At 44.2% G+C, this 15,399-nt stretch overlaps 1 protein-coding gene across 2 annotated transcripts in view; it reads right to left on the bottom strand.

Moving 5' to 3' along the window:
* LOC106603838 (prolyl 4-hydroxylase subunit alpha-2) overlaps nucleotides 1-15,399 on the bottom strand; it is a 41,015-nt gene that overhangs the window by 16,483 nt on the left and 9,133 nt on the right. For both annotated transcript variants that reach the window (XM_014198019.3, XM_014198020.3), the window contains exons 5-10: nucleotides 13,282-13,419; nucleotides 12,288-12,527; nucleotides 9,745-9,944; nucleotides 834-1,010; nucleotides 584-654; nucleotides 390-489 (exon numbers count right to left, since the gene is read on the bottom strand). In XM_014198019.3, coding sequence (XP_014053494.1) covers nucleotides 390-489; nucleotides 584-654; nucleotides 834-1,010; nucleotides 9,745-9,944; nucleotides 12,288-12,527; nucleotides 13,282-13,419 — 926 coding nt within the window. The remainder of the gene's footprint in view (nucleotides 1-389; nucleotides 490-583; nucleotides 655-833; nucleotides 1,011-9,744; nucleotides 9,945-12,287; nucleotides 12,528-13,281; nucleotides 13,420-15,399) is intronic.

Here is a 15,399-nt window from a genome sequence, read left to right as displayed (position 1 = left end):
CTATGCATTTAATCAAATCCGATTGACGAAATCCGATCAGATAACTTTTGAAAAAATGGGACCCTGAAGTTTACAACAACTCACACAAAACCGGATGACTGTTAAATGATCAGCTAAGTTTCACAAAGTGAAGAGGGGTATTCTAACATGATGCCCAATGTTGATATGAGTGTAACAGGTAGACTACAGTATACACTTGTCTAACAGGACTATATGTATAGTTGTCTAACAGGACTATATGTATAGTTATCTATGTCTACCAGGTAGGCTCATCGCCGCAGGAAGTAGGGGTGCTGAGAGGATTGCAGCACCATCTGATAAATTGAAATTAACGCCCCCCCCCCCCACGGCCATGGGTAGACTGTATGTATTATGTATGTGATCGGTACCTGGAGTAATTCAGCAGTCTGCGTTGTCAGACCTGTGATGTCCTCTATCCTTTGGTTGACGCGTTCAATAACAGGGTCCTCTTCCCCCTCCAGCCACGCACTGAAGGACAAGACATCCACTGACTCAACCCAACAACATGACTCATTCAGCCAGAGATGATGCATGACTAAACGTGATCTACATAATGACTCACCTTTTGGATACCCTGTAGTTTGCTGTGGTCAGGACGCCTGTTATGGGGTCTCTAACAGTAGCTCTTGCAAGCTATACAAAGACATACAGAATAAATTAATATTGACACCATTGTGTGTTTCTGAGACATTCTCTCTCTTATGATAAGATGTTTCAATACTACCACTGAGACATACGGTATAGTATTCCATCTACTAATAGAGACAATCTAAGGTTATAGTGGAACTGGCCCAGTTTGCTGCTCCTCTCACCCTGGGCTTGGCCAGCTCCTTGATCTTCTCTATCTCCTGATCTGACAGAGCGTTGAGGTAGCGGACGATGTGTGGGCTGTCCCACTCATCTTCCTCCTTCATGGGCTGGAGCAGCAGACGAGGGTTCCTGTTCCCATCGTGGTAGCGGCAGTACAGCCGGCTGCGCCTCTCAGTGGTCTGGATGGGGTGGAGGGTGGAATGGGTTGGGAGTGTGAGTTATAGTGGAATTCACATCTCCTCTCCAAAACCCTGTTAAGTTACCTCACATCTCCTCTCCAGTGCTTCATTTGTAAATTGGGAGGTGCCAGACCTAAAAGGGAGCTGAGAGGGGGGTGACCTGGGGGGTTCTGAGGTACCGGAACACCAGTAAAAACAACAACTTTATAATAGAACATTGCATGCATATCATCGCTCTTGCGTGCTGGCATAGAGCAGTAGAGTAGAGGCGCTTTCAGAAGCTGCACACACGGGGGGGTGTAAGCCTAGGGTATGAGAAAAATTGGGCCATTTATTTCATGCAATTCTACTAATTTTTGAAAATTGGAAACTTTAGCTGAATCTTTTTTAATACCTCACAAATGATCGAAATGACAGGCTACTTTCACACTGACAAACTGAGAATCTGAGATCAATAAAAACATCCTTGTCTTGAATCCATCTGTAGCCTAGACCTAGGTGTGTGGAGACACACATAATGTACAATATGAGGAGGAAATTATAGTCCTAAAAAAGCTTTCCAGTTTCACTGACTCACCGAATGATGCGTAGCTCACTCACCGGCGATGGCCGATGCGCTCACGCCAAAAGCTTATATCGCTCTTGTTTAACTTTCTAAAACAATGCTCTTCACTCAATAGGCCTATTTGGAAGTTGATAACTATTTGGTAGCCTACAGTCAGATTAGTCATCTCTTTTCAGCAGGAACCAATTGCTTTCCAACTTGTGTTTTTCCCACGATTGTATTCTAAATATTGCGAAAGGCTTGTTTTGGCTGTATGCTGTTCACTGACAGATGTGCATTCCCGACTGTAGGTATGCCTTGTGATTGGGCTACACACAATCCACAGCTAGCCAATACATATTTTTATTACAAGCTATTGATCCTCTGTGGCTAAATTATAGGCCTGCTCCTGGTGCAGTATTCTGAATTATTTAATTTATTTCTGAACAGACAGCAGTAATTCTATAACTGTCACGTCCTGACCAGTAAGGGGTTATTTGTAGGTTGATCAGGACATGGCAGAGGGTATTTGTTTTATGTATTACGGGGTTTTGGTGTATGTTCTGGGTTTTGTATTCTAGGTTGGTTTTCTAGTTTGTTTATTTCTGTGTGGTCTGTGTGGCTCCCGATCAGGAACAGCTGTACGTCGTTGTTCCTGATTGGGAGTCATATATTAGTTGCATGTTTTCACCTGGGGATTTGTGGGTAGTTGATTTTGCACTGCTTGTTATTATAGCCTGTAAAACTGTCTTCTGTCGTGCTTCGTTTTTGTTGTTCACTTTATTTAATAAATAATCAAGATGAGCATCCACATTCCTGCTGCGTTTTGGTCGTCTCTACCCAACGACACCCGTGACAGAACTACCCACCACAAAAAGACCAAGCAGCAGAGGAAGGAGAAAAGGGAATTTGAGTTGGACCAACGGGAGAAATGGACATGGGAGGAAATTATGGCCGGAGAGGGTCCATGGAGAAAGTGGAGCGAAGACCAGGAACGCTACAAGGGAACACAACAAGGGAACACGACTGGCGTTAAAGCCGGAGAGGCACCCCCAATAAAAAAAATTGGGGGGGCACACGGGTAGTTTGGCTGGGCGAAGGATGAGCCATAAGCCAGCTACCCGTGTTTATATGGAGGACCGTATGGAGTGGAGGGCGCCGAGTTTTGATGAAGTGTGCAAGATCTCGCCCATACGCACGCACAGTCCAGTGCGAGTTATTCCAGCCCCTCGCAGATGCCGTGCTAGAGTGGGCATCCAGCCTGGTAGGAGGATGCCTACGCAGCGCGTCTGGTCACCGGTGCGCCTCCTAGAACCAGGCTACCCTACGCCCGCTCTACGCACTTTAACCATCAGGCCCCTACACAGCCCAGTTCGCCCTGTACTAGCACCCCGCTCGTACAGGGCTGCTAGTTCCATCCAGCCAGGACGGGTTGTGCAGGAGGTGCGATCAAGGCCACCTGTGCGCCTCCATGGCCCAGTTTTTCCAGTTCCCGCCTCTCGTGCTGACCCGGAAGTGCGAACCTCTAGTCTGGCACGTCCAATACCAGCACCACGCATCAAGCTTCCAGTGAGTCAGCCTAGTCCTACTCAGCCTGTTCCCGCTCCTCGCACTAGCCCTGAGGTGCGTGTCCCCAGGCTGGTACCTCCACTACCAGCCCCACTCATCAGGCTTCCAGTGCGTCAAACCAGGCCCGAGTGTCCGGCAACAGTGCCTCGTCCAGAGTGTCCGGCAACAGTGCCTCGTCCAGAGTGTCCGGCAACAGTGCCTCGTCCAGATTATCCGGCAACAGTGCCTCGTCCAGAGTGTCCGGCAACAGTGCCTCGTCCAGAGTGTCCGGCAACAGTGCCTCGTCCAGAGTGTCCGGAACCAGGTGAGACGGCCCACTGTCCGGAACCAGGTGAGACGGCCCACTGTCCGGAACCAGGGGAGACGGCCCACTGTCCGGAACCAGGGGAGACGGCCCACTGTCCGGAACCAGGGGAGACGGCCCACTGTCCGGAACCGAGTGAGCCTGCCCGCGATCCAGAACCGAGTGAGCCTGCCCGCGATCCGGAACCGAGTGAGCCTGCCCGCGACCCGGAACCGAGTGAGTCTCAGTTCCGGGTCACACTTCACTACATTCCTAAAGAGAACAATGTACTTTTTACTCCATACATTTTCCCTGACACCCAAAAGTATTTGTTACATTTTGAATGCTTAGCAGGACAGGAAAATGGTCCAATTCACACAATTATCAAGCGAACATCCCTGGTCTTTCCTATTGCTTCTGATCTGGTGGATGTTTGTAAATTATGTGCTATGTTTGTAAATATATTTTGTGAAACAAACAAGATATAAGACAAAAAAACAGAACTTGAGTGTGCATAACTTTTGCAGCAATTACAGCTGCAAGTCTCTTGGGCTATGTCTCTATAAGCTTGGCACATCTAGCCACTGGGATTTTTGCCCATTCTTCAAGGAAGAACTGCTCCAGCTCCTTCAAGTTGGATGGGTTCCGCTGGTGTACAGCAATCTTTAAGTCATACCACAGATTCTCAATTGGATTGAGGTCTGGGCGTTGACTAGGTCATTCCAAGACATTTAAATGTTTCCCCTTAAACCACGCGAGTGTTGCTTTAGCAGTATGCGTAGGGTCATTGTTCTGCTGGAAGGTGAACCTCCGTCCCAGTCTCAAATCTCTGGAAGACTGAAACAGGTTTCCCTCAAGATTTTCCCTGTATTTTGCACCATCCATCATTCCTTCAATTCTGACCAGTTTCCCAGTTCCTGTTGATGAAAAACATCCCCCACAGCATGATGCTCCCACCACCATGCTTCACTGTGGGGATTGTATTCTCGGGGTGATGAGAGGTGTTGGGTTTGCGCCAGACATAGCGTTTCCTTGATGGCCAAAAAGCTAAATTTAAATCTCATCTGACCAGAGTACCTTCTTCCATATGTTTGGGAAGTCTGCCACATGCCTTTTGGAAAACATCCAAATGTGTTTGCTTATTTTGCTTATTACTCCAGACCTGACTGCCCTTAACCAACACAAAAACATCCTGTGGCGTTCTGCATCAGCATCGAACAGCCCCCGTGAAATGCAGCTTTTCAGGGAAGTTGGAAACCAATATACACAGGCAGTTAGAAAAGCCAAGGCTAGCTTTTTCAAGCAGAAATTTGCTACCTGCAACACAAACTCAAAAAAGTTCTGGGACACTAAAGTCCATGGAGAATAAGAACACCTCCTCCCAGCTGCCCACTGCACTGAGGATAGGAAACTCTGTCACCTCTGATAAATCCACTATAATTGAGAATTTCAATAAGCATTTTTCTACGGCTGGCCATGATTTCCACCTGGCTACCCCTACCGCAGTCAACAGCACTGCACCCACCCACAGCAACTCGCCCAAGCCTTCCCCATTTCTCCTTCTCCCAAATTCAGTCAGCTGATGTTCTGAAAAAGCTGCAAAATCTGGACCCCTACAAATCAGCCGGGCAAGACAATTTGGACCCTTTCTTTCTAAAATTATCTGCCCGAAATTGTTGCAACCCCTATTACTAGTCTGTTCAACCTCTCTTTCGTGTCATCTGAGATTCCCAAAGATTGGAAAGCAGCTGCTGTCATCCCCTTCTTCAAAGGAGGGGACACTCTTGACCCAAATTGCTACAGACCTATATCTATCCTACCTTGCCTTTCTAAGGTCTTCAAAAGCCAAGTCAACAAACAGATTACCGACCATTTCAAATCCCACCGCACCTTCTCCGCTATGCAATCTGGTTTCAGAGCTGGTCATGGGTGCACCTCAGCCACGCTCAAGGTCCTACACGATATCATAACCGCCATCGATAAGAAACAATACTGTGCTGCCGTATTCATTGACCTGGCCAAGGCTTTCGACTCTGTCAATCACCACATCCTCATCGGCAGACTCAACAGCCTTGGTTTCTCAAATGATTGCATCGCCTGGTTCACCAACTACTTCTCTGATAGAGTTCAATGTGTCAAATCGGATGGCCTGTTGTCCAGGCCTCTGGTAGTCTCTATGGGGGTGCCACAGGTTTCAATTCTTGGGCCAACTCTTTTCTCTGTATACATCAATGATGTCGCTCTTGCTGCTGGTGAGTCTCTGATCAACCTCTACGCAGACGACACCATTCTGTATACTTCTGGCCCTTCTTTGGACACTGTGTTAACAACCCTCCAGATGAGCTTCAATGCCATACAACTCTCCTTCCGTGGCCTCCAACTGCTCTTAAATACAAGTAAAACTAAATGCATGCTCTTCAACCGATCGCTGCCTGCACCTGCCCGCCAGTCCAGCATCACTACTCTGGATGGTTCTGACTTAGAATATGTGGACAACTACAAATACCTAGGTGTCTGGTTAGACTGTAAGCTCTCCTTCCAGACTCACATCAAACATCTCCAATCCAAAGTTAAATCTAGAATTGGCTTCCTATTTCACAACAAAGCATCCTTCACTCATGCTGCCAAACATACCCTCGTAAAACTGACCATCCTACCGATCCTCGACTTCGGCGATGTCATTTACAAAATAGCCTCCAATACCCTACTCAATAAACTGGATGCAGTCTATCACAGTGCCATCCATTTTGTCACCAAAGCCCCATATACTACCCAACACTGTGACCTGTACGCTCTCGTTGGCTGGCCCTCGCTTCATACTCGTCGCCAAACCCACTGGCTCCAGGTCATCTACAAGACCCTGCTAGGTAAAGTCCCGCCTTATCTCCGCTCACTGGTCACCATAGCAGCACCCACCTGTAGCACGCGCTCCAGCAGGTATATCTCTCTGGTCACCCCCAAAGCCAATTCCTCCAATGGCCGTCTCTCCTTCCAGTTATCTGCTGCCAATGACTGGAACGAACTACAAAAATCTCTGAAACTGGAAACACTTATCTCCCTCACTAGCTTTAAGCACCAGCTGTCAGAGCAGCTCACAGATCACTGCACCTGTACATAGCCCATCTATAATTTAGCCCAAACAACTACCGCTTCCCCTACTGTATTTATTTATTAATTTATTTTGTTCCTTTGCACTCCATTATTTCTATTTCTACTTTGCACTTTCTTCCACTACAAATCTACCATTCCAGTGTTTTACTTGCTATATTGTATTTACTATGCCACCATGGCCTTTTTTGCCTTTACCTCCCTTATCTCACCTCATTTGCTCACATTGTATATAGACTTATTTTTCTACTGTATGTTTGTTTTACTCCATGTGTCCCTCTGTGTTGTTGTATGTGTCAAACTGCTTTGCTTTATCTTGGCCAGGTCGCAATTGTAAATGAGAACTTGTTCTCAACTTGCCTACCTGGTTAAATAAAGGTGAAATAAATAAAAATTAAAAAATTCTTTAAGCAATGGCTTTTTTCTGGCCACTTTTCTGTAAAGCCCAGCTCTGTGGAGTGTACGGCTTAAAGTGGTCCTATGGACAGATACTCCAATCTCCGATGTGGAGCTTTGCAGCTCCTTCAGGGTTATCTTTGGTCTCTTTGTTTCCTCTCTGATTAATGCCCCTCCTTGCTTCGTCCGTGAGTTTTGGACGGCCCTCTCTTGGCAGGTTTGTTGTGGTGCCATATTCTTTCCATTTTTTAATAATGGATTTAATGGTGCTCCGTGGGATGTTCAAAGTTTGATATTTTTTTTATAACCCAACCTTGATCTGTACTTCTCCACAACTTTGTCCGTGACCTGTTTGGAGAGCTCCTTGGTCTCCATGGTGCCGCTTGCTTGGTGGTGCCGCTTGCTTAGTGGTGTTGCAGACTTTGGGGCCTTTCAGAACAGGTGTATATATACTGAGATCATGTGACAGATCATGTGACACTTAGATTGTATACAGGTGGACTTTATTTAACTAATTATGTAACTTCTGACAGTAATTGGTTGCACCAGATCTTATTCAGGGGCTTCATGGGAAAGGGGGTGAATACATATGCATGCACCACTTTTCTGTTTAGAATTTGAATCTTTTTAAACAAGTAATTTTTTTCATTGCACTTCACCAATTTGGACTATTTTGTGTATGTCCATTACATGAAATCCAAATAAAAAATAAATTTAAATTACAGGTTGTAATGCAACAAAATAGGAAAAACGCCAAGAGGGATGAATACTTTTGCAAGGCACTGTATGTTTCTACTTGATTTGCATTTATTATAGTTCCCATTAGCTGTTGCCAAAGCAGCAGCTACTCTTCCTGGGGTCCAGCAAAATGAAGGCAGTTTATACAATTTTAAAAACATTACAATACATTCACAGATTTCACAACACACTGTGTGCCCTCAGGCCCCTACTGCACCACATATCTACAGTACTAAATCCGTGTGTGTGTGTGTGTGTGTGTGTGTGTGTGTGTGTGTGTGTGTGTGTGTGTGTGTGTGTTGTGTATATGCATGTGTCTGTGCCAATGTGTGTGTTGCGTCACAGTCCCCGCTGTTCCAGAGGGTGTTTTTTCTATCTGTTTTTTAAATCTAATTTTACTGCTGGACTTGGGAACTGTGAAGAGACCTCTGATGGCATGTCTTGTGGGGTATGCATGGATGTCCGAGCTGTGTGCCAGTAGTTTAGACAGACAGCTCGGTGCATTCAACATGTCAATACCTCTCATAATTAAAAGTAGTGATGAAGTCAATCTCTCCTCCACTTTCAGCCAGGAGAGATTGACATGCATATAATTAATATTAGCTCTCTGTGTACATCCAAGGTCCAGCCGTGCTGCCCTGTTCTGAGCCAATTGCAATTTTCCTAAGTCCTTTTTTGTGGCACCTGACCACACGACTGAACAGTAGCCAAGGTGTGACAAAACTAGGGTCTGTAGGACCTGCCTTGTTGATAGTGTTGTTAAGAAGGCAGAGCATCACTTTATTATAGACAGACTTCTCCCCATCTCAGCTACTACTGCATCAATATGTTTTGACAATGACAGTTTACAATCTAGTGTTACTCCAAGCAGTTTAGTCATCTCAACTTGATCAATTTCCACATTATTTATTACAAGATTTAGTTGAGGTTTATGGTTTAGTGAGTGTTTTGTTCCAAATACAATGCTTTTAGTTTTAGAAATACTTAGGGCTAACTCATTCCTTGCCACCTACTCTGAAACTAACTGCAGCTCTTTGTTGAGTGTCGCAGTCATTTCAGTCGCTGTAGTAGCTGATGTGTATAGCGTTGAGTCATCCGCATACATAGACACTCTGGCTTTAAAGTTAGTAGCATGTCATTAGTAAAAATTGAAAAAAGCAAGGGGCCTAAACAGCTACCCTGGGGAATTCCTGATTCTAACTGGATAATATTTGAGAGGCTTCCATTAAAGAACACCCTCTGTGTTCTGTTAGACAAGTAACTCTTTATCCACATTATAGCATGGGGTGTAAAGCCATAACACATACGTTTTTCCATCAGCAGACTATGATCAATAATGTCAAAAGCTGCACTGAAGTCTAACAAGACAGCCCCCACAATTATTTTATCATCAATTTCTCTCAGCCAATCATCAGTCAAATTTGTGTAAGTGCTGTGCTTGTTGAGTGCCCTTCCCTATAAGCATGCTGGAATTCAATTTGTTTACTGTGAAATAGCATTGTATCTGGTCAAACACAGGTTTACTAAGGGTTGATGAAGGTGCAAAGGTGGAGAGATGAATGTTGCAGGCTCATGTCTATCAGAGCAGAGAGATATCATAGAAAGGGAATCTCATTCCAGTTCTGTGAGAGATACAGGCGCACGCTTCTCTTACCACAGCAACGGTCATGCATTGGTCTATAGGCTACAATGTTGCTCAAACCATAAACCCGGGCCGGCCCAACACGAATCAATTCTTAGAATATCAGGTACGTTTTCACATTATGTTTTTTAGGGGACAGGAGAATTAAAGAGGAGGCAACTTGAATTAACCCTGATAGCTTTTTTTTAAATTTGTACATTGCACATAGTGAAAATTATTTTTCATACCACGAGAGGTACCGGGTCCTGGAAAATGGGTTCCGGAAACGAAACAGTCCGGCAGGATCCAGCTCAAATTAAGCACTAATCCCTCATTCATGTCACTACTCGGACAGTTTATTCATCATGGCCCTCTCTCTAGATTGACATTATCGAGGTATTGCCATACAGATTGTAAATCTAACTTTACCCCTAACCAACTGTCATCGGAGAGTCTTAGACAATCAGTCTCTTACCATTTTGACTCCCTCTCCCCTGCACAGGGCCTCGTAGATCTCCCTTTCAGGCAGGTAGTCATTGGGTCTCTTGTAGGTCCCCAGCTGGATGGGCTCCTCTGTGGCTGGCTCCTGGCCCTCCTGGTTCAGCTTGTTCAGCTGCTTGGACAGCAGCTTCTCAAAGTAACGCAGGTTTCCTCCTGCCCTCTGATGGCTAGAGTCTGTAAGGACACCACGGGTCATGCAGTTACGCAGACTAACAGGACATGGGGAATATGAGGGAAATATATTAGAATCAGCATTAATTAATTGTGTGATTGCACAATTCGACAATGTTTAACTCTCATCACTGGTTTGAGTGAATAACAACTGTCTCTCTACTACATGCTACTAAAACATGTATTTTTTTAATTTTCTTTTCAAGGATAAGAAACACTTACATTGAATGTCTGAAATAAGATGCCCTCTTGTGATCTTTAGAGTCAGTCTACTGCAGTTATTTCATAATTGCCATTACGTGTTATGAGATAAGGCAAGACTGGGGATTATATGGCAACATTGCATTCAGTTACAGTGCATTCGGAAGTATTCAGACCCCTTGACTTTTTCCACATTTTGTTACGTTACAGCCTTATTCTAAAATGTATTTAATAGTTTTTTCCTCATCAATCTACACACATTACCCCATAACGACAAAGCAAGAAACAGAAATATCACATTTACTTAAGTATTCAGACCCTTTACTCAGTAAAGACCCTTTACTCAGTACTTGTCTTGGCTATGTGCTTAGGGTCGTTGTCCTGTTGGAAGATTAACCTTCACCCCAGTCTGAGGTCCTGAGCACTCTGGAATGGGTTTTCATCAAGGATCTCTCTGTACTTTGCTCCATTCATCTTTCCTTACTAGTCTCCTAATCCCTGTCGCTGAAAAACATCCCCACAGCATGATGCTGCCACCACCATGCTTCACCATAGGGATGGTGCAAGGTTTCCTCCAGACATGACACTTGGCATTCAGGCCAAAGAGTTCAATCTTGGTTTCATCAGACCAGAGAATCTTGTTTCTCATGGTCTGAGAGTCTTGAGGTGCCTTTTGGCAAACTCCAACTGGGCTGTCATGTGCCTTTTACTGAGGAGTGGTTTCCGACTGGCCACTCTACCATAAAGGCCTGATTGGTGGAGTGCTGCAGAGAGGGTTGTCCATCTCGAAGGTTCTCCAATCTCCATAGAGGAAGTCTGGAGCTCTGTCAGAGTGATCATCGGGTTCTTGATCACCTCCCTGACCAAGGCCCTTCTCCCCCGATTGCTCAGTTTGGCCGGGCGGCTAGCTCTAGGAAGAATCTTAGTGGTTCCAAACTTCTTCCATTTAAGAATGATGGAGGCCACTGTGTTCTTGGGGACCTTCAATACTGCAGAAATGTTTTGGTACCCTTCCTCAGATCTGTGCTATCAACACAATCCATTCTCGGAGCTCTACGGACAATTCCTTCGACCTCATGGCTTGGTTTTTGCTCTGACATGCACTTTTAACTGTGGGACCTTATATAGACAGTTGTGTGCCTTTCCAAATCATGTCCAATTTACCATAGGTGGAATCAAGTCGTAGAAACATCTCAAGGATGATCAATGGAAACAGGATGCACCTGAGCTCAATTTCGAGTCTCATAGAAAAGCGTCTGAATACTTATGCAATAAGGTATCTGTTTTTTATGCAAACATTTTTTTTTAAAAACTGTTTTGATTAGTCATTATGGGGTATTGTGTGTAGATTGATGAGGGAAAAAATGAATTTAATCAATTTTTGAATAAGGCTGTAACGTAACAAAACGTGGAAAAAGTGAAGGGATCTCAACACTTTCCGAATGCACTGTATTTTAGTTAGGTCAGTTACAATTACCTTGACAAAAAACTATCTACTGACAACTCCCTAGTACGGTATTTCCCTTAATTTACTGCAAACGTTTTAAAGGGTTAAAAGTAGCACTTTTTCAGCCACTTATCCTGCACTTTTCCTGCCACAAACACAAAAAACATACCAAAACTAGGGATAACTACCCGATAATATGTTATTCTAGCTAACTACAGTAGCTAATGTTACTCTTTTAAATCTGATTCTTTCCTTGGTAAATATGACAGCGCTGGTAGATTTTCCTAGTTGTTCGCCTTCGGGTTTGGTCCATTTAACTTCGCATTCAAACAAAGCAACCAGATCGCCATAATTGCAGCCTTCAACACACAACATCACTGATGCAGTTCAAAATAGTAAACCATGACCACTCTTGGTTACACCCTGGAACTATGGAAGATGTATATGAGAGTTGGTGAGATGGTGATTATGTGAGAATGCATGAGAATATTAGATTATGTGTGGAATCTGTGTGAGAGAGTGAGAGTATACGAGATTGAGATAGTGAGGGGGGGGGGCATTGTGTGAGAGTATAAGAGGTTGAGATTGAGTGAGAGAGAAAGACGTCTCTTGTGTTCTCAAACACCCCTAAAAATAAGCTCCTGGATATGAAACAAGTTCTGAAGATGTTTCAGTGGTATGTCGCGTGTGTGTCCTACCAATGGCCACTAGGCGGCGTGTCAGCTCGATGGCGCGGGGCAGGTCTCCCATCTGGTAGACGGAGTAGCTGAGATAGTCCAGGACATCGGCCTTGGACACCACGTGCTCCTCCCCTGCATCCATCTGCCTGAGGGCCTGCTGCATCCACAGCACTGCGTGGTAGTAGTCTGCCTCGTTGTAAGCTGTCTTCCCCATGTCGTAACAGTCATCCACTGTCAGGATGGCGTTGTGGTGCATCCCTGCAGTTATAGTATAGTATAGTTAGGGTTGCAAAATTCCAGTAACTTTCCCAAAATTACCAGGTTTTCCAGAATTCCCAGTTGGAAGATTCCTGGAATCAGGAGGGAATTAGCAGGAAATCCGTGAATCCTCCAAACAGGATTTCTGAGAAGTATTGGAATTTGGGGCAATGTTGCCACCCTTAGTATAGTGTAGTATAGTATAAATGCACCATTCTGTTCTTAGCACTTCATAACAACTTCCATGAATAAGACTGTCTATAACCAGTTTATGAACTGTTTATGAGGTTTACTACATAAAATTGCTCCATAAATCCATAATGGTGCTGTGATACTGTAGATTATGTTTCTATTGCAGCAATACGAGGGTCATATCAAAACACTTTGCTTTGTAACCTTTTTCTGGCAGAGTTGTCAGACTTGGTGGGGTAGAATACTAAAACAGGATGCACATTTGTCATAAAAAAAATATACACAGTGAATGTGTGGCCAAAGCATCTGCTCTTGGTGTCAAGGCTGTTCTGATTTAGCTTGCATTTCTGGAGAGGTTAGACATCTGTCTGGAAGAAATGGAAACCACTCTGCAGTAGCACTTAGCTTGTTCGAAGCGTTCTGGAAGGGCCAGGTTGAGATACGCTCAGCTCACACACTGTTATAACACATATGGAGGCTTCTAGAATCTTCCTTGGCAGCGTTGGAGTGATTTTATCTGTGTCTGCAGGGAGTCAGAGAGAGGATAACAACACTCCTTTACCTGGCAGTTTGCCCCTGGCGAAACTCTCAGAGTCCAGTTTGTACGTGTCCTGGAGACGCATCAGTGCCTTGGCAGCACCTTTCTCATCCTCCTGGTCAGGGAAGTACTGCCGGTGTACTGTCATGTTGGAGATAAACCCTGAGGAGGGACCACAGTGATACATACACAGAGTGAAACGGTTGAAAATGATTCAAATCTTGTGAGTCATCGAAAGCTTTGTCCCAAGTACCACTCTATTCATTTTATAGTGGACTACTTTTGACCAGGGCACATTTGAGCAAATTGACCAGGGCACATAAATAACAAATTGACCGACGTCAGTTCAATTATTTGAATTCCATTTTGTTACTTTTTTTCCTATGAGCTCGATGCTCAGTTTCTGTAGAAATAAATCAGATCAAGCCTGAACTGTGCGATGTAGTAGGGAGTTGTAGTTTCAAATAGGCCAATATTCTACATAGTTTAGAGCAGAAAACATGGTAATTAACTACAATGACCATAATCCATTGCACGCCCGCTTACTTGTCCGTTCTGTGTGGAGCAGACACGGAGACGGAGAGAAGAGAGAATGTGTGAGAGGGATAGAAAGCAGTTGCTTCGCGAGGTATCTCTACCTGAAAATATATGATCTAAGTGATTGATAGTTGGTATTCAGCAATCATAAAAATATGCCTTATTTACTTTAAAAAACTACTAAAATTTTAATTTTGTCAGACAGCATAGGCAGCAGCTCTATAGTGATGAGATGATGACTTGGAATAAAGTCATCAAATAAAACAAATATTTTTTTAAAGTAAAGTCATATGAATAAATGATGGTTAATAAGTGATAAGCAGTAATGGGCAGTCACTACCATCATGGGACTTTTATAATTGTTTTATTCTGTGTTACAGCATTCCCCCCACATAACGCATATGTCACGTCCTGACCAGTAAAGGGGTTATTTGTTATTGTAGTTTGGTCAGGACGTGGCAGGGGGTGTTTGTTTTATGTGTTTCGGGGTTTTTTGTTAATGTTCTATGTTCGTTCTAGTCTCTCTATTTCTATGTTTAGTTTATTGGGTTGACCTTCAATTGGAGGCAGCTGTTCCTCGTTGCCTCTAATTGAAGGTCCTATTTAGTAGGGGTGTTTTTCTATGGGTTTTTGTGGGTAGTTGTTCCGTATGTGTAGCTGTGTGCCTCACAGGACTGTTTTCTCGTCGTTGTTTTGATTAAGTTTTGTTTTTTCTTCATAATAAAGAAGATGAGCATACACATTCCCGCTGCGCCTTGGTCGCATCTTTACGACGAACGTGACAGCATAGTGCATTTACGGTCTAAAAAATGACTGAAATCAAAAACAGTAATAATTTTAAGTAAATTCTAAATGAAACTGAACCGACCTCAAACAGCACTAATCGCTCAGCAATAATAGGGTGCATTTGGGACGCATACAAATAGTCAAAGGCACCAAGCACAGAACATCTGCAGTGGAGCTGCCTGGTGTGCAATGATATAATGTGTGATCTAGTGTGTGAGGTTCAGATAACTAGAGAATGTAAACTGTGATTCTAGTCATGTATAGCAGTGGTTCTCAAACCTCTCCTCAGGGGCCCCCAGACATTTCAATATTTTGTTGATTCACCTGACAAGTTGAATCAGGTGTGCTAGCTCTGGAATATATCAAATACATGGAACGGCTGGGGGTCACTGAGGAGATGTTTGAGAACCACTGACGTATAGGCTAAGGGAGACTAGCTGATATAATAACGGTATCTACAGGTATTTATGTTGCTTCTACTGATGGCTAGATAACAAACAGACAGAGTGTGTTACGATCCAGCCCTAATATCAACAAAAACACTGGACCTTCCATTTTGCCTCCTTCCAGACATCTGACAACACCAAGCTGGTGGGTCCACATTTACACACAAAGACAAACATATAGGTAAGACAGAAGACAATTACCTACACACACACACGCACACACTGAAGACGTGACCAATGTAAACAGATACAGTTACAGCTGCACAGCCAGTGTTCTCTCTCAGCTCCACTCTACTCTGCAGATGTGGGGTTGGAGCATGATGGATCACAATTGGCCCCACACCCCTTTCTCCACAAGCCTCCACACACCCAC

This window comes from Salmo salar, chromosome 04 (genome assembly GCF_965601325.2).
Source record: "Salmo salar chromosome 04, fSalSal1, whole genome shotgun sequence".
NCBI classification, from domain to species: domain Eukaryota; kingdom Metazoa; phylum Chordata; class Actinopteri; order Salmoniformes; family Salmonidae; genus Salmo; species Salmo salar.
The sequence above is the reverse complement of the archived record's forward strand: the minus strand, read 5'-3'. Positions and strand labels throughout refer to the sequence as shown.